The sequence below is a fragment of the Vombatus ursinus genome, unplaced genomic scaffold, assembly GCF_900497805.2.
Source record: "Vombatus ursinus unplaced genomic scaffold, bare-nosed wombat genome assembly UNPS02010822.1, whole genome shotgun sequence".
In the NCBI taxonomy this organism is placed as follows: domain Eukaryota; kingdom Metazoa; phylum Chordata; class Mammalia; order Diprotodontia; family Vombatidae; genus Vombatus; species Vombatus ursinus.
In genome coordinates, this window is record NW_020950600.1 from 2,651,144 (window position 1) to 2,666,226 (window position 15,083).

Consider the following 15,083-nt stretch of genomic DNA (forward strand, 5'->3'; position numbering starts at 1 on the left):
TGAGGAGGGGGGATGGTGAGGAGGGGGAGATGGTGAGGAGGGGGATGCTGAGGAGGGGGGATGGTTGTTAGAGTAATTTTCTCATGGGAGTTCTAGCTTCTCTCAGCAGAACCTGAGGGTCACAACCTGTTGCGTGGCAAAAACAAGGAAGTCTCATAAGACCTCTCCTTTGCTGACACGCAGCTCCCATGGTTGGCTCGGCTCTCCTCTCATTGGGAGAAAAGTGCTACTCGTACCCCTGACACGAGGGCTGCAGGTGTCCAGCAGATTTGGTGATTGGCTATCACGTGGAGATCATGCTTTGATCAGGTGTTACTAAGGATATAAAAGAAAGCTACTAGCACTTAATAAACGGAGCTTCTGCCATCTTGCTGTCTCCCGCCTCATCAATGCGCCTCCGGGTTAAGAGTATTGAGCTGGTCTCATGCTCACCACTGCAGCGGCAGCGTCAGATGGTGAGGAGGGGGGATGGTGAGGAGGGGAGGATGCTGAGGAGGGGGGGATGCTGAGGAGGGGGGGATGGTCCTAAGGAATGAGAGTACAGACGTAGAGATAAAGATATCTTCATGTTCACTTCAGTCCATGACTACACTCATACCTAATGCTCTCAAAGACCCTGTAGGCTCGGGGACACTGGGCAGAGTCCCCTACCCCAACCTTTTAAAGGTGCGGCCCTTTCCTGCCAAGCTGTCACTCTGAGTACTCACCGCCCCCCTGGATTCGTCATTCACTCACCTGGACAGGTGCCTCGGAGCTCTCCTCTCTCCAGTCTCCATGGCTCGTCCCCTCGTTCCAAGTGAGAGATCACATCAGACTGGGCTCGGACCAGCCCTGCTCATGGGAAGAGAAATGGGTTGTGTCTGCTTATTCTCAGGGAAACAGGAGTCAGCCAAGAGCTCAGTGACAGCCCCCTGGCCTTGAGAGAAGAGAGGTCACGGCCTGCAGGGTGGTATAAAGGAGCTCTGGAGGTTGGGGTAGGGAGAGGGCACCTCTGTGCTCTGTGGGAGGGAGACTGCCTGGGCTCAGAGAAAGAGCTGATTTGTCCAAGCAGGATGGGAGCCTGGCCTCTGCAAAGGCCTCCTCACTGGGAAGGACCCTGGGGAAAGAGAATAAAGAAGGGACAGTCCACTGGGCAGCCCAATTAATCTGGCCAATTCTAATTCTTTTTTTTTTTTTTTTGGGAGGTGCTTTGCAAACCTCAAATCTCTACATAAATATGAGTCATTATCACAGAGGTGATGTTTTTGTTTTTTCAGGCAATTGGGGTTAAGTGACTTGCCCAGGGTCACATAGCTAGTAAGTGTCAAGTGTTTGGTTTGAGTCTGGATTTGAACTCAGGTCCTCCTGACTTCAGGGCCAGTGTTCTATCTACTGCACCACCTAGCTGTCCCTGGCCAATTCTAATTCTGCAAAGCACAGGGCTTTTTTTTTTTTTTTTCCAGGAACAGAAGTAGAAACACACTGTGTAAGGGCCACAAATGGACTGAGATTACATGACCCTGGAGCCCAGCATCAAGAACAGAGCCGACCTCCAGAAGGCCCATAGCTAAGGATAATCGAAAAGGCCAAGGTACCCAAAGGGCAGATTCTGAGTCTCAGAGGGAACTGCTCTTACCCAGTGAGACCAGGTTCCTGTAATTCTCCAGCATCACGTCCCTGTAGAGGTTCCTCTGGGCAGTGTCCAGGTATCCCCATTCATCCTGGCTGAAGTCCACGGCAATATCCTTGAATGTCACTGGCTCCTGAAACATCACATGCATTCCAGCTTGTCCAGGGGCCATCACCCCAGCTGAGCTTGGGGGAGGGTAATGATGGGGTCAAGGTGCAGAAGAAATGGTTTTGACATCATTTGGGGCTCTGAGTATTTTAAGTCACATCTTTATCGAGCATCTGCTATGTGCCTCCTGCTGGACTAAACACAGTGCTTGACCTTGGGAGGCAGAGAAAGCTTGAAGCTGGTCCACATCCCTAGGTTAAAAGTGGGACTCACCTCCCCAGCAAACCCCAAACTGGATTACTTTCCAAGGGGGGTCCAAACCACATGCTGGCATCATGAGTCTGGGGAACTAAATGGGGGACAGTGGGAGAAGATGAGGTAAAGAAATGAATTGACTATTTAGGGGTGACCACAGGAGTCTTCTGTGTGTTTTCTGTGGAGTGAAATAGAGGTTGTCCTGTAACTTAGCACAACTGAGTCTAACCCTTCAGGGGGAAAATGGATATTCAATGAAATAGCAGACTTGTAAGCATTCCTGATGAAAAGACCAGAGCTGAATGGAAAATCTGACTTTTAACTACAAGACTCAAGAGGTAAACATGAAAGAGAAATCACAATGGAATCAACAAGATTAAAATGTTAACATTCCTGTGTGGAAAGATGATATTTAAAACTCTGAAGACGGCTGTCATTATGAGGGCAGTTAGAAGAAGCATAGGTAGACAGAGAGGGTATGGGTGTGAATTGACTATAATGGCATGATTAAAAAATGAAGGGGGTGAGAAAAAGGAATACACTAGGAGAAGAAAGAAGGGAGAGGAAGAACGGAGAAAATTATTCACATAAAAGAGGTGTGAAAGGAAGAGCTTTTACAACAGAGGGAAAGATAAGTGGTGGCAGATAATGCTCAAACCCTACTCTCACTGGAATTAGCTTAAAGATGGAATAACATACACACTCACTTGGATATAGAAATCTATCTCACCCCACAAGAAAGTAGGAGAGAAGGGGGGATAAGAGAAGGGAAAGGGGGGCTGATTTCAAATATAAGACTCAAGAGAAGTATAAAAAGGCAAAAAGCAAAGAGAAATCACAAGGGATTTGATAAAACTAAACTGTTTCTATTCCTATATGGGAAAATGTATTTGTAACTCCTAAAAACTTTCTCATTATTAGAGCAGTTAGAAGACAGATACAGAAAGCAGAGCTGTGAGTTGAATGTGATGGTATGATTACTTCAAAAATAAAATTAAGGGATGAGAAAGAAGAATTCATTGGGAGAAGGGGAAAAAGAGAGGTAGAATGGGGTAAGTTATCTGACATAAAAGAGGCCTGGACAAGATTTTACAGTGAAGGGAAAAGTGGGGGAAGCAGGGAGGGGAGCAAATAAACCTTACTCTCATCAGAACTGGCTCAAAGAGGGAATAATATGCACACTCAGTTGGGTGCAGAAATCTATCTTACCGTACAGGAGAGTAGGAAAGGAAGGAAATAAGAGAAAGGGGGCTAGCTGATATAAAGAAAGGTAAAAGTCAGAAGCAAAACCCTTTGGTGAATGGACAAGGTAAAAGGAGAGAGAGAGAATAGGATAAACGGAAGTAGAATGGAGAGAAATACATAGCTGTAATCATTACTGTGAAAGAAAAATGATTTTCTCTGATAAAGACTTCATTTCTCAAACATATAGAGACTGAGTCAAATTTATAGAAATAAGAGTCATTCCTCAATTGATAAATGGTCAAAGGATATGAAGAGGCAGTTTTCAAACAAAGTAATCAAAGCTATCTAAAGTCACATAAAAAATGCTCTAAATCATTATTGATGAGAGAAATGCAAATTAAAACAACTCTGAGCTACTACTTCACACTTGTCAAATTGATATGACAGAAAAGGAAAATGACAAACGTTGGAGGGGATGTGGGAAAATTAAAACAGTGATGTACTGTTGGTGGAGTTGTGAACTGATTCAACCATTCTGGAGAGCAATTTGGAACTGTGCCCAAAGGGCTATAAAACCACGCATACCCTTTGACCAAGCAACACCACTGCTAGGTCTGTATCCCAAAGATAAAAAAATGAAAAGGAAAAGGACCTACGTGTACAGAAATATTTACAGCAGTTCTTTTAGTGGTGGCAAAGAATTGGAATTTGAGGGGACGTCCATTAATTGGGGAATGGCTGAGCAACTTGTATATGATTGTGATGGAATACTATTGTGCTTTAAGAAATGATGACCATAGGGCAGCTAGGTGGCACAGTGAATACAGCTCTGGTCTTGGAGTCAGGAGGACCTGAGTTCAAATCTAGCCTCAGACACTTAACCCTTACTAGCTGTGTGACCCTGGGCAGGTCACTTAACCCCGATTGCCTCACCAAAAAGAAAAAAAAAAGAAAAAAAGAAAAAGAAATGACCAGGATGCTCTCAGAAAAACACTCTCATCAGAACTCCAGACTCTAAATCTAGGGCTTTTGATGAATCTCTACCTTCCTCTGACCATTCCTTTATTCTAAGTTCCAATAGTGTATGTATCCAATTCATACTACTGCATTCTGTCCTTGTTGACTGGGTGTTATGTTCTGGAATTGTTCTCATCATTTTATATCTATGTTCCCTGTCTCTCGCATTAACTTTGGAAGTTAATGTAATGTTTGTAATCATAATGTAATCATAATGTAATGTAAGTTTGGAACTTACATGAACTGATGCAAAGTGAAATGAACAGTACCAGGAAAACATTGTACACAGTAACAACAATATTGTATGATGATCTACTATGAATAACAGCTATTCTCAGCAATACAATGATCTAAGACAATTCTGTAGGACTTATGATGAAAGGTGCTGTCCATCTCCAGAGAAAGAACTGGTGGAGCCTAAATGCAAATCAGATACTTTTTCTTTCTGGTTTTTTTTTTTCTGTCTGTGTTTTCTTTCGAAGAATGACTTACGTGGTTTTGCATGACTACACACGTATAACCTGTGTCAAATTGCTTGCCTTCTCAATGGGGGAAGGGAGGGAGAGAATTTGGAACTAAAAATTTGAAAAAAAAAATGTCAAAATTGTTTTTACATGTAATTGGGGGAAAAAAACATTAAATGAGAAGGCCCTGTGTCCTAAGGATGAGGGATGAGGGATGAGGGCTCAGGTCTCTGCATGAGTGAAGACTGTCTGGGCAAAGAAGCTTGGGCACAAGAAAAAGATGTGTGTGCCCCTGCTGGCATTTCAGACAGTGGAGAAAAAACCCACCTCACCTGAGAGCCAGCTGTTGGCCGCCCAGCAGCCATTCTCTCTTCCTCGGTGTTCCCCTCTGTAGGAAAGGGTGAATCCTGAGACAGCACAGCTGGGGAAACATAAATGACCATGAAGAAGACCAATCATACTGTTCATGCTCATCAACATCTCCAACTGCTCCAGAAGGAGATAGCAGAGAGACTCTCTGGTGCACCCCACCCCCACCGCAAACACAGCAAGTGCTTGGTGATCATTCACATGGACTTGTAGTCTAAGTTTTATGCCTGTGGGACATCCGTGGAGAGCACGTTAGGGCAATAAAGGACAAAAATGCATGTGACATCTTTGTGGCAATATATAACAACACTTAGCACAGTGCTTGGTACATGGTAAGTGCTTAATAAGTCTTTATGGATGAACAGATCTCTGAGGTGGCTAAGGGAAATTTCCCAATATGGATCAAAGCAACGTCATTGGTTCAGTTATTTTTCAGTCATGTCCAACTCTTCCTGACCCCATTTCTGGTTTTCTTGGCAAAGGTACTAGAGTGGTTTGTTATTTCCTTCTCTACCTCATTTTATAGATGAGGAAACTGAGGCACACAGGCTTAAATGACCTGCTCAGGGTCACATAGCTAATAAGGGTCAGGCTTGATTTGAACTCAGGAAGATGAGTCGTCCCGACTCCAAGACTGGCACTCTATCCACTGCTCCAAGCAATAGCAGAAGCAAAATGACGTAGAATGGAACCTCCCTGAAGGCAGAGTTTGCCTCGCTTTTAGCCAGCACTCCTCACTTACACTGTCCCCTCCAGCACTTAGCACAGAGCTTGGCATAGGAATGCCTGTGTTGACTGACTGAAGGTACACTGGTGATGGAGATCTGCTCTCTGGGCAGCCCTTGGGAGAACTGCTAGAGTGTGAGGAGCTGAGGGTCCTCCCTCCCCTTCCTTGTACTCAAACCTCAAAAACGGGAGGCACAAAACACCACGGGCATCTTGGGTGAGTCACTTCGGGTCTCTACATCTTAGCTGACTCAGGTGTAAAGGAGGGGCCTCTAAGGTGCCTTCCTACTCTCAGTCTGAGGTCCTCTGCGCAGCTAGGGTTGCCTTACTCAGAAGAGAAATGACAGAGATGGGACAATAAAACTTCATGAAGGGTCACGTAATCATCCGCTATGATTACAGCTAAATGTTTGGGGGTGTGAACCAGAATGGGAGCCCAGGCCTGGGGAAAATGCTCGAGACAATGAAAAAGACACTGGAGGTGTGTTCAGGGCAAGATCGTGGAAGGGATATCCTCTGTGTCTGGCAGATTATTCGTCAGGAGGCAAACGGGAGAAAGCAGGATTCATAAATTCCTCTTTTGCTCTGATCTTCTACGAGAAAAAGAATGGGTTAAATGAGAAAATGCAAAACACACACAATTAAAAAGGAATTTGAGTCCAAGATGGCAGGAAGCCCCTCTAAGTTCAGACAACTCCCTGCCTGGATCTTGAAGTAGTTGTAGACAGGCTCCTAGGAGCAATTGGTAATCTTGAGGAATGAATGAAGAAGTAGGTAAAAGCCAGGGGACTGGAGACTGATTTAAAAAATAAAAAAAGCACAAGAAAGGGACAGTGGAACTCAAGACAGATGACCTTGCTTTTAATCATCAGCATAACTAGAGAACAGATCATGAGGCAGATCACGATGAGCCCAAAGAAAACAAAACCATGATTTATAAGGAGCCAGGAGTAGCTTTGCTGAACACAATTCAAGACAAGCTAACGTTACCTTCCTTTTTTGGAGATGATGACTGAGCGAGGAAATTAAGGGGCCGGCCACAGACTAAAATACTTGTCTGTATTTCAGCCCAACAGCTGACAAAGTGTGTCAGGACAACCTTACAGACGAGATGTAGAAATGGGGGGTGAATGATGAGTCAAAGGGCCGATCTGTGGCTCACTGAATCAGTATCCCCAAAGCCAGAGGCTTAATAGCTGGTGTCAACCTGGAATCTCAGGGATATACCCAACAGGGCCCTACCCTTAGCTCCCTTCTCATCAATGTTTCTTATTAATGGCCTTGAATGGAGACAGAAAAGGCGTGCTTGGAAAATGTGTGTCCGACACCAAGGTGGGAGAAGTAGGAAATGTATTTGTGAGCTGAATTAAGATCCCAACAGAATGGAATGATGGACCCGAACCAAGAAGAAACTCCACAGCAGTAGATGCCAAGACTCTTGAGCGTAATAACTCTAAAGAATAAACTCTAGAGTTTATTTAAAAAAATCACAGAGACATCTTTTTACTGTAGTTTGCATGGGCCTTACTCAATAATAGCCCCAGCGGTGTAGACTGGGAGGTGGGACTATGTAGCAATGGAATGTGTGACTGATAATTGGTACATGGCATCCTGGCCAAGAGGCAGCAATCCCAGTGTCCTCTGCCATCGTTGAAAGATCTGGAATATTTTGTCTAGCCTTAGACACTGCCAAACCAGAGACTGTGTAGAGGACAGGGATAAGGACAAGGTCTAGGAAACACAGCGTAGTTATGAAGAATGGTTTCGAGAACTAAGGAACAGTGATGACCACCAAAAGCCCCAACTCTGGGCCAATATGCATCTCCAACACTCTTCCTTAAAAGAGCATGTTAGACTAGATGATCTCAAAAGGGTCCTTCCAACTCTAAATGTCCATGATTCTCAACTGTATAGAGAAGGAAAGGCTAAGGGATGTCATCGACTACCTGAAGGAGGAAGCCACAGGTATTCTGTCTGGCCCCAGGCAGCATAATTAGAACCAAGGACAGAAGGGACAGGAAGGTAGGTGTGGGGGCAATGATCAGAGCAAGCCAACAACAGAAGGAGCAGTCCAACAATCCACAGAGCTCCCCATCACTAGAAGTATTCCAGCAGGGGCTAGCTGACCGCCCACCAGAGGCCGGGGCTGATGAGATCCCTGCCTGGGTCTAGGGCCTCTTTGGTTTCTAAGGTTTTCTAAGGTCTGACAACAGGAGCCCCCAGAGCCAAGAATGAGAGAGGAGGGTAATGGACGTCATCCATAATTCTGTCTTCCCAAGGGAATGAATAGAGGTCACCTCTGGAAGTCGGGACACACAGGGAGAATTTGAAACTCTGTCTCCAAGGCTGTTTGGTGGTGTGAAGGGTGCTGGATTCCTCCATATTTAAGAAGGCAAAAACATCTCTTCACCCTCCTAACTCATAAGATGTGAATCAATTTTCTGAGTGAAAAGATCACCCTCATTATGAGGGAGGCCTTGGAACAGAAGGGGCAAGGAAGCTGAGGAGCCCCAGGTTCCTTTCCAGTCTCCAATGTGTCCTGGTATTGAAACTTCATGACATTTACTCAGTTTTCTTGTTTGTAAAGTAGAGATAACCACATCTTCTTTGCTTGCCTCAGAGGACTCCAAGACGAACCAAGTAAGACCACAGATATGTGAAAAGTCAAATTCAAAGACCATGAGAAACTCGAAACAACCCCTGGAGGTTGGCATTATGATTACCTCCATTTTACAGAGGAGGAAACTGAGGCAGAGGTTAAGTGATTTGCTCAAGGTCACCTAGCAAGTCAGTATCTGACTGTGGATTTGAACTTGGGTCTTCTTGACTCTGGGACCAGTGCTCTGTGCACTGCCCTGGTGTCATCACATTGGAGAATGTTCTCCCCAACAAAGCTTTTTTTGGGGGGAGGGTACATTATTGCCCACAGTGGCTCCGGAAGGACCATTTGCAAGGAGGCCAGGCTCCCCTACTCTTTCCAATAATGATCCACACCAATGGGGTCTTTTTAAAGTTTGCAAAACACTTCTTATACACGATCTCACTTGAGCCTCAAAACTACATGGTAAGGTGGGAGGCACTTTTCTGTTTCGGTCCAGAACGGTGATTTCATCCGCACGCAGGAGATCTTCACCTCATCAGTAATTTACAGTCTTAGAGCTTGGCCTCTTAGTCTGGGGCCCTTAACTCCTTTTTTTTTTTTACCATCTTGATAACTGTATTTTAACATAATTGGTTTGCTCTGTTATCCTATGTACTTCACTTTAAGCATTTAAAACCTTGATTTGGAGAAGAGGTCCATAGGCTTCACCAGACTGTGGCCAAAAGGGTCTAGGACACAAAGAAGGTTAAGGATTCCTGTCTTGGAGAGTAGTCTGGGAGGTGAGAGTGGGATACTGAAAGGTTAAGTGAACTTTAGAGGCAGGACCTGAACCCGGGTCTTCCCAAATCCAACACTCTGGTCTCTCCTTACCTTCCCAAGACCAACCCTCCCCGTCTACTCACCCACGTGCATCCCCAAACCCCCACCCACCTCCCTGATTCTTCTGTCAGTCTCACCTTTCTTCTCAAGAATGTGGGTCCAATCCTTATGCTCTGGACGCTGTGGCCTCCGGCAGGTCCCCATCATCCCAGATAAGACGGTCGAAGACTGCTCTGATCCATTCTCTGCTCCTTCATGTGGATCTCTGGGGTTTGTCTTGAAGCCCTGGTAAGAGGTCCCAGGGGCAGCTGGGTCCCCTCCTTGGAGGAATCCCTGAGGCCCAGGGTCATTTTCCTCCACCTTTGGGCTCAAGAACCCAACTTGTTCTGGGGGAGCTGGGACCTGCAGGGTCAGAGGGTTGGCCATAACCCAACCCAGGGCTGGGCAGTCTATCTAGCTAGCCACCGTGGTTCCTCGGCAGGGCCTCGGCTCTTCAGATCAGATGTCAGCTGGAAGGATCCAGCAGCCTCGGTCCAGATCTACTCCTGAACCCTGCTGAAACCCTGCATGATCCAAAGGGCCCCCCAGATGGGTGCCAGGTAGATGGCAATGACCTCCTGGGAGATCCACAGAGTTCCAGGAACTATGCCATCATACACAAAGACACGTGCACATGTTTAACCAGAAAGACTTCACCTAACACAGACCACGCCTGTGCCAAAAATTACACACGCACCGACTGTTCCAGCCTGAGCCCCTCGCTCACAATCAGAAGGCGCCTGGGCAGCTCCTTGAACCCAGCCCTCTTCCTCAGAATCACTCTTCCACAGCAAACACCTGTAAGGTAAAGACAGACGAGTGGCTACTCAGACACAAACACCACGGCTTCCATATGTGCTTGGAGGAGGAAGCTTGAGTGGGTGGGTGAGAAGACTGGAGGGGTGGGAGCGACAGAGAGGTGGGGAGGGGGAGGGAGGAAGAGATGGGGGAGGGCAAAATTGGCTGGGGGAGGAAGAACTGGGGAGAGGGAGGAGAGTGGGGGAGGGGGGATTAGGGAAGAGAAAGGAAGGATGAACTGGGGAGGGGAAGGATGAATGAGGGAAAGGGAAAAGGTCGTTGGGGGAGGGGGGTGACGAGGAGAAGGGGGATGAATGGGGGAGGGGGTGTTGCAGTTCCTCGTCCCCCTCCCCAGGCCCGGCTGCGGCCACAGGAATGGGGTTCAGGGTCAGAGTGTGAGGTGGGCCAGAGGAGGGGAGGGGCAGAAACCTCCCTCCCCGCCGGGCACCCGAGGCCGAAGTCACTTCAGCCGCTGGCGATCAGAGCAGACAAAGAGGACAGCCTAGCCCCCACCCCAACCTCAACCGCCACCCCAATCCAACCGCCGCCCTGCCCCCTGCGACACTGCGCCTGCGCGAGTCACCGACGCACTACGAGTCCCAGAATCCTCCAGCGCATTTTTGTTTTCCCAGAGATCTCCGCGGTCCTAGCAGGGCCAGGGAGAGCGGGATTCCCTGGGAACAAACTAGGGGAACCCGGATGTGCCCATCTACAAGGATTCTGGGAAGTGTAGTTCGGGAGTCGCTCGCCCCGTAGTCCTTGAAGAGGAGATGCTTCGTGACTTGTTCTTGAACCATCTTTTTATCAGCATCCCTTTGTGAAATCTACAAAAAATCTAGTGATACAGAGGAGAGCAGCGGCTGATCCACGTGTTGCCTGAAAGAGCATCGCTATTTCTTTCAGTAAAGATTACAGTTCTTGGTGCCTGAGACCCCACACTGGGGTCTCCCTGAAGCGCCGATGCCCCCGATGGGGAGGCAAGGGTGGGTCCCTGCGCACCCCGTTTTGGGCGGCCGTCTCGGAGTGAGCGCAGGGGCTTGGGTCTGGAAAGGACACTGATAAACAGGACAGGATTGCAGCGAAATGAGGATGCTGGAGGGTGTCCCGTCCAAGCCATCCTGGCTTAGATATACAGGGCATATAACAGAAGTCTTCCTCTATTGGAAGGGTTGGATGTAACAGGTGGAAACCCTGACTCTATTCTTGAAATAAGAGGCATCCCCAAATAAAATGGCTCACCTCCAGAGGGGGTGGGTTCTCTCACTAGAGGTCTTCAAGCTGGGGGGGGGGGGGGGGGGCATTTTTTGGTCTATTTGTAGAGGGGATTCTTGAGAGGGGTTCAAGAGGGCCTAGATGGCATCTGAAAGTCCTTTCAAACTTGGACGTTAGGGAAAGAGGTCTATTTCTCAAACTCCCAGCTGGTACACTTTACCAACAAAACAAAACAAACTAAAAAAAAACCCCAACAAAAACACCAAACCTGTACTTTATTCAAGGAGACGTGGACAAACAAAAGAAAAACAAAATGTGTTTGAAAACCAATGATTCAAATATTCAGTTCCAAAAAAGCCACCTGTGTCAGATATGTATGTCCTCTAACAATGAGGATCTCTATAAAAAGGAAGTTTGTTATGTAAAATAACATTGCAGAATCAAGGATGAAAAAATGGTTTTAGATATTTATTTTTAAAGGACTACATATAGATGATTTAAATATATAGTTCCAAAAGAAATACTCCAACAAAAGTGGCATATCTTATAGCATGTTTTCACATTTAATCATTTGCTAACATTGCCTCAGTCTTGATTTTTTCTTTAAAAAATCAAAAACTTTATTGGTATATACCCTGTTTGCCTGAAATGCAACCTCCCGTGGACACATTAATTTTTTTTTTTTTTGGTCTGTGTCAAATCCAAATTCCCCTTGCTTGGCCATTGAAATTTCTATTTGGTCCAAACGTTCCAAGCTGAGATGATGAACTCTTTTGTGGATCTATCTTTTCACAGAGATGTAGAAGACACAGTCTTTGATATTGTCCAGCATCAGAAGGGTGAGTCACTATCCTGGTAATCCACCTGTAGAACTATACCTGAAACCTGTATTGTACTGGGGCAGGGGCCCCCTGACTCTGCCCTCCTTTGCTGTCTACCTGGGGTGGGCAGGGCCCAGGCTTGGACCTGCTGCTTAAAGGCTACTGTGTGCCGGCCGCGCCGTGCACTCTCCTCCTATAAGGAGCAGGCTGCCAGAGTCATACTACTTACCAGTCTTCGGAGCCTACCCGGATAAACACACAGAGACGAGCCTACCAGGAGGTACCAACACCCGAGCTTTATTCAGAGACCATCACAGCAAGGCCAAGCAGGAAGGCCATAGCAAGACAGCAGGAGCAAAGAGACAGCGTGCTCCGACCACGACCCCGTTCCTTAAGTACCTACTTAGCCCCTCCTCCTCAGCCCACCTACTAGTCAATGATTGTAGGGTCAGATGCCAGAAGGGGATGTCTGAGTTTGGCCCACCAAGGGAGAGGAAGTGATGCAGGAGGCGTCTGGGATTAGCGCATAGACAAAGAGAGAGTACGTGACCTAGGAAGTCAGGCCCAGATACCGGGAGGAGGCGTCTGGGGTCAGTGCTACACAAAGGGAAGGTACGTGACCCAGGAAGTCAGGAAGGACACAGGAAGGAGGTGTCTGGGGTTGACGTTGCACTTAGGGAGGGGACTAGACAAAGGAACTCATTCTCTGCCGTCCCACTCCCACGTGGCACAGCCCCCTGCCTCAGGAGCACGTGCTCCGGCTACTTCCTTGTATTCTGTTCCTTCCCCAGCTTCATAGCACTGCCCACTGCCTCAGGAACGTGAGCTCTGGTTACTTCTCCATATCCAGCCCATCCCAGTTCACCACAACTCCGCCTAGCACAGCCCCTGCCTCGGGAGTGTGAGCTCCGGTTACTTCCTAATACCCAGTTCCTACCCCATCTTGCCACAACCCCCACTTGGCAGTAGCCAACATCAAACAGTCCCTCACACTACTGGACACAGATGGTCCCGGGACACAGGCCACCATGGCTACACAGACCCAGAGTCCCACTCTGTGACATCTTGACTGGTAAATATGAACAAAATGTTAAATCAATATGAAGCCCAGGCCACGATCACTGCAGAAACCCTCTGCAGTGAAGATTTTGGTGCTTGGTGAGGGCTGCACGCCTACTGAATGCACTCCCACATTCATCACAACCATATGGTCTCTCGCCAGTATGAATTCTCTGATGCTGAGTAAGAAATGTGCTCCGGCTGAAGGATTTCCCACATTCATTGCATTCATACGGTTTCTCTCCAGTGTGAGTTCTCTGATGGTAATAAAGGGACTGTCTCTGGCTGAAGGCTTTCCCACATTCACTACACTCATAGGGTTTCTCTCCACTATGAGTTTGCTGATGACGAGTAAGGAATGTGCTCCGGCTGAAGGCTTTCCCGCATTCATTGCATTCATAGGGTTTCTCTCCTGTATGAAATCTTTGATGTTCAGCAAGAGATGAGTTCTGGCTGAAGGACTTCCCACATTCACTGCATTCAAAGAGTTTCTCTGTAGTATGAATCCTCTGATGCTCAGTAAGGTATGTCCTTCGACTAAAGGTTTTTCCACATTCGCTACATTCATAGGGCTTCTCCCCAGTATGCGTTTGCTTATGTTGGGTGAGGGAGGCATTGTAACTGAAAGCTTTCCCACATACATTACATTTGTATGGTTTCTCTCCAGTATGAGCTCTTTGGTGATAATAAAGGGATGAGTTCTGGCTGAAGGCTTTCCCACATTCACTGCATTCGTAAGGTTTCTCTCCTGTGTGAGTTCTCTGATGTTGGGTAAGGCACGTGCTGTGGCTAAAGGATTTCCCACATTCATTACATTCATAAGGCTTCTCTCCGGTGTGAATCCTTTGATGTCGAATAAAGACTGAACAGTAACTGAAGGACTTCCCACACTCATTGCATTTGTAAGGTTTCTCCACATTATGAACTCTCTGATGTCGGAGAAGGTTTGAGCTATCGGTAAAGGCTTTTCCACAATCATCACATTTATAGGGTTTTTCAATAGTATGGATTCTGTGATGCTGAATTAGGGATGAGCAGTACCCAAAGGTCTTCCCACATTCGCTGCATTCATAGGGCTTCTCTCCAGTATGAATTCTTTGATGTCGGATCAAGGCTGAGCAGTAGCTGAAGGACTTCCCGCATTCATTACATTTGTACGTCTTCTCCACATTATGAATTTTCTGATGTCGAAGGAGGGTTGAGTTATCACTAAAGGCTTTCCCACATTTACTACATTCAAAGGGTTTCTCTAAAATATGAATTTTCTGGTGCTGAGTGAGGGACGAGCAGTATCTGAAGGTTTTCTCACATTCGTTGCATTTATAAGGTTTCTCTCCTGTATGAATTCTCCAGTGTCGAATGAGCTCAGAGCAGTAAATAAATCCTTTCCCACATTCACTGCATTCATAGGGTTTTCCTTGACTTCCCTGCCTTATGTTTAAACTGCCCTCACTTTCTCTGGCTTTTTGTCCCCTAAACTTTGAGTACAAGGGACTATTCCTTGAGAGTCTTTCCATTACCAGCCCCTGGAAAGAGCTTTCTTGAGAAACTCTCTGCTTTGGAGTTGATGCCTTGGCCTCAGGCCTGGTCTCTGAGCCTGAAAGGAATGGGAAAAAAAAAAAAAAAGAAAACCATATATACTTTATTCATTGTGCTAAAAGAAAAGAAACTACTACAGTGAAAGGGGATAACAAAACTGAAAATAATGCCTGGGGGAAGTATGTTTTTCACACCTCTGAAATCCATTCAGTGCAATTAGGCAACCTTGGAAAAACTAGGGCACAAAAGAGGAAAAATGAGCAGGGGACAGAAGTGTAGAGGGAACCAATATAGTATATGAGATAAGCCTAAAGAAAGATTGTTAGATGGTTAATATTGAAATATATTTTACATGACTTCAAATGTATAATCGATATATTGCTTATTTTCTTAAAGAGTAGGGAAGGGGAGGGAGGGAGGAAGAGAATTTGGAACTCAAGATTTTAAAAAATGAATTAAAA

General features: G+C 46.4%; 1 protein-coding gene across 5 annotated transcripts in view; it reads right to left on the bottom strand.

Moving 5' to 3' along the window:
• Positions 1 to 15,083, bottom strand: part of LOC114038103 (zinc finger protein 883-like) — a 92,903-nt gene that overhangs the window by 28,799 nt on the left and 49,021 nt on the right. Inside the window, exons 1-5 of one of the 5 annotated variants that reach the window (XM_027855228.1) lie at positions 9,891 to 9,957; positions 9,292 to 9,439; positions 4,971 to 5,059; positions 1,616 to 1,742; positions 736 to 831 (exon numbers count right to left, since the gene is read on the bottom strand). In XM_027855228.1, the coding sequence (XP_027711029.1) occupies positions 736 to 831; positions 1,616 to 1,742; positions 4,971 to 5,059; positions 9,292 to 9,361 (382 nt within the window). In that variant the 5' untranslated portion in view covers positions 9,362 to 9,439; positions 9,891 to 9,957. Of the gene's footprint in view, positions 1 to 735; positions 832 to 1,615; positions 1,743 to 4,970; positions 5,060 to 9,291; positions 9,598 to 9,890; positions 9,958 to 12,943; positions 14,681 to 15,083 lie in introns of those variants that run through there. The other 4 variants (XM_027855234.1, XM_027855227.1, XM_027855235.1 and 1 more) reach the window with 4 other exon arrangements.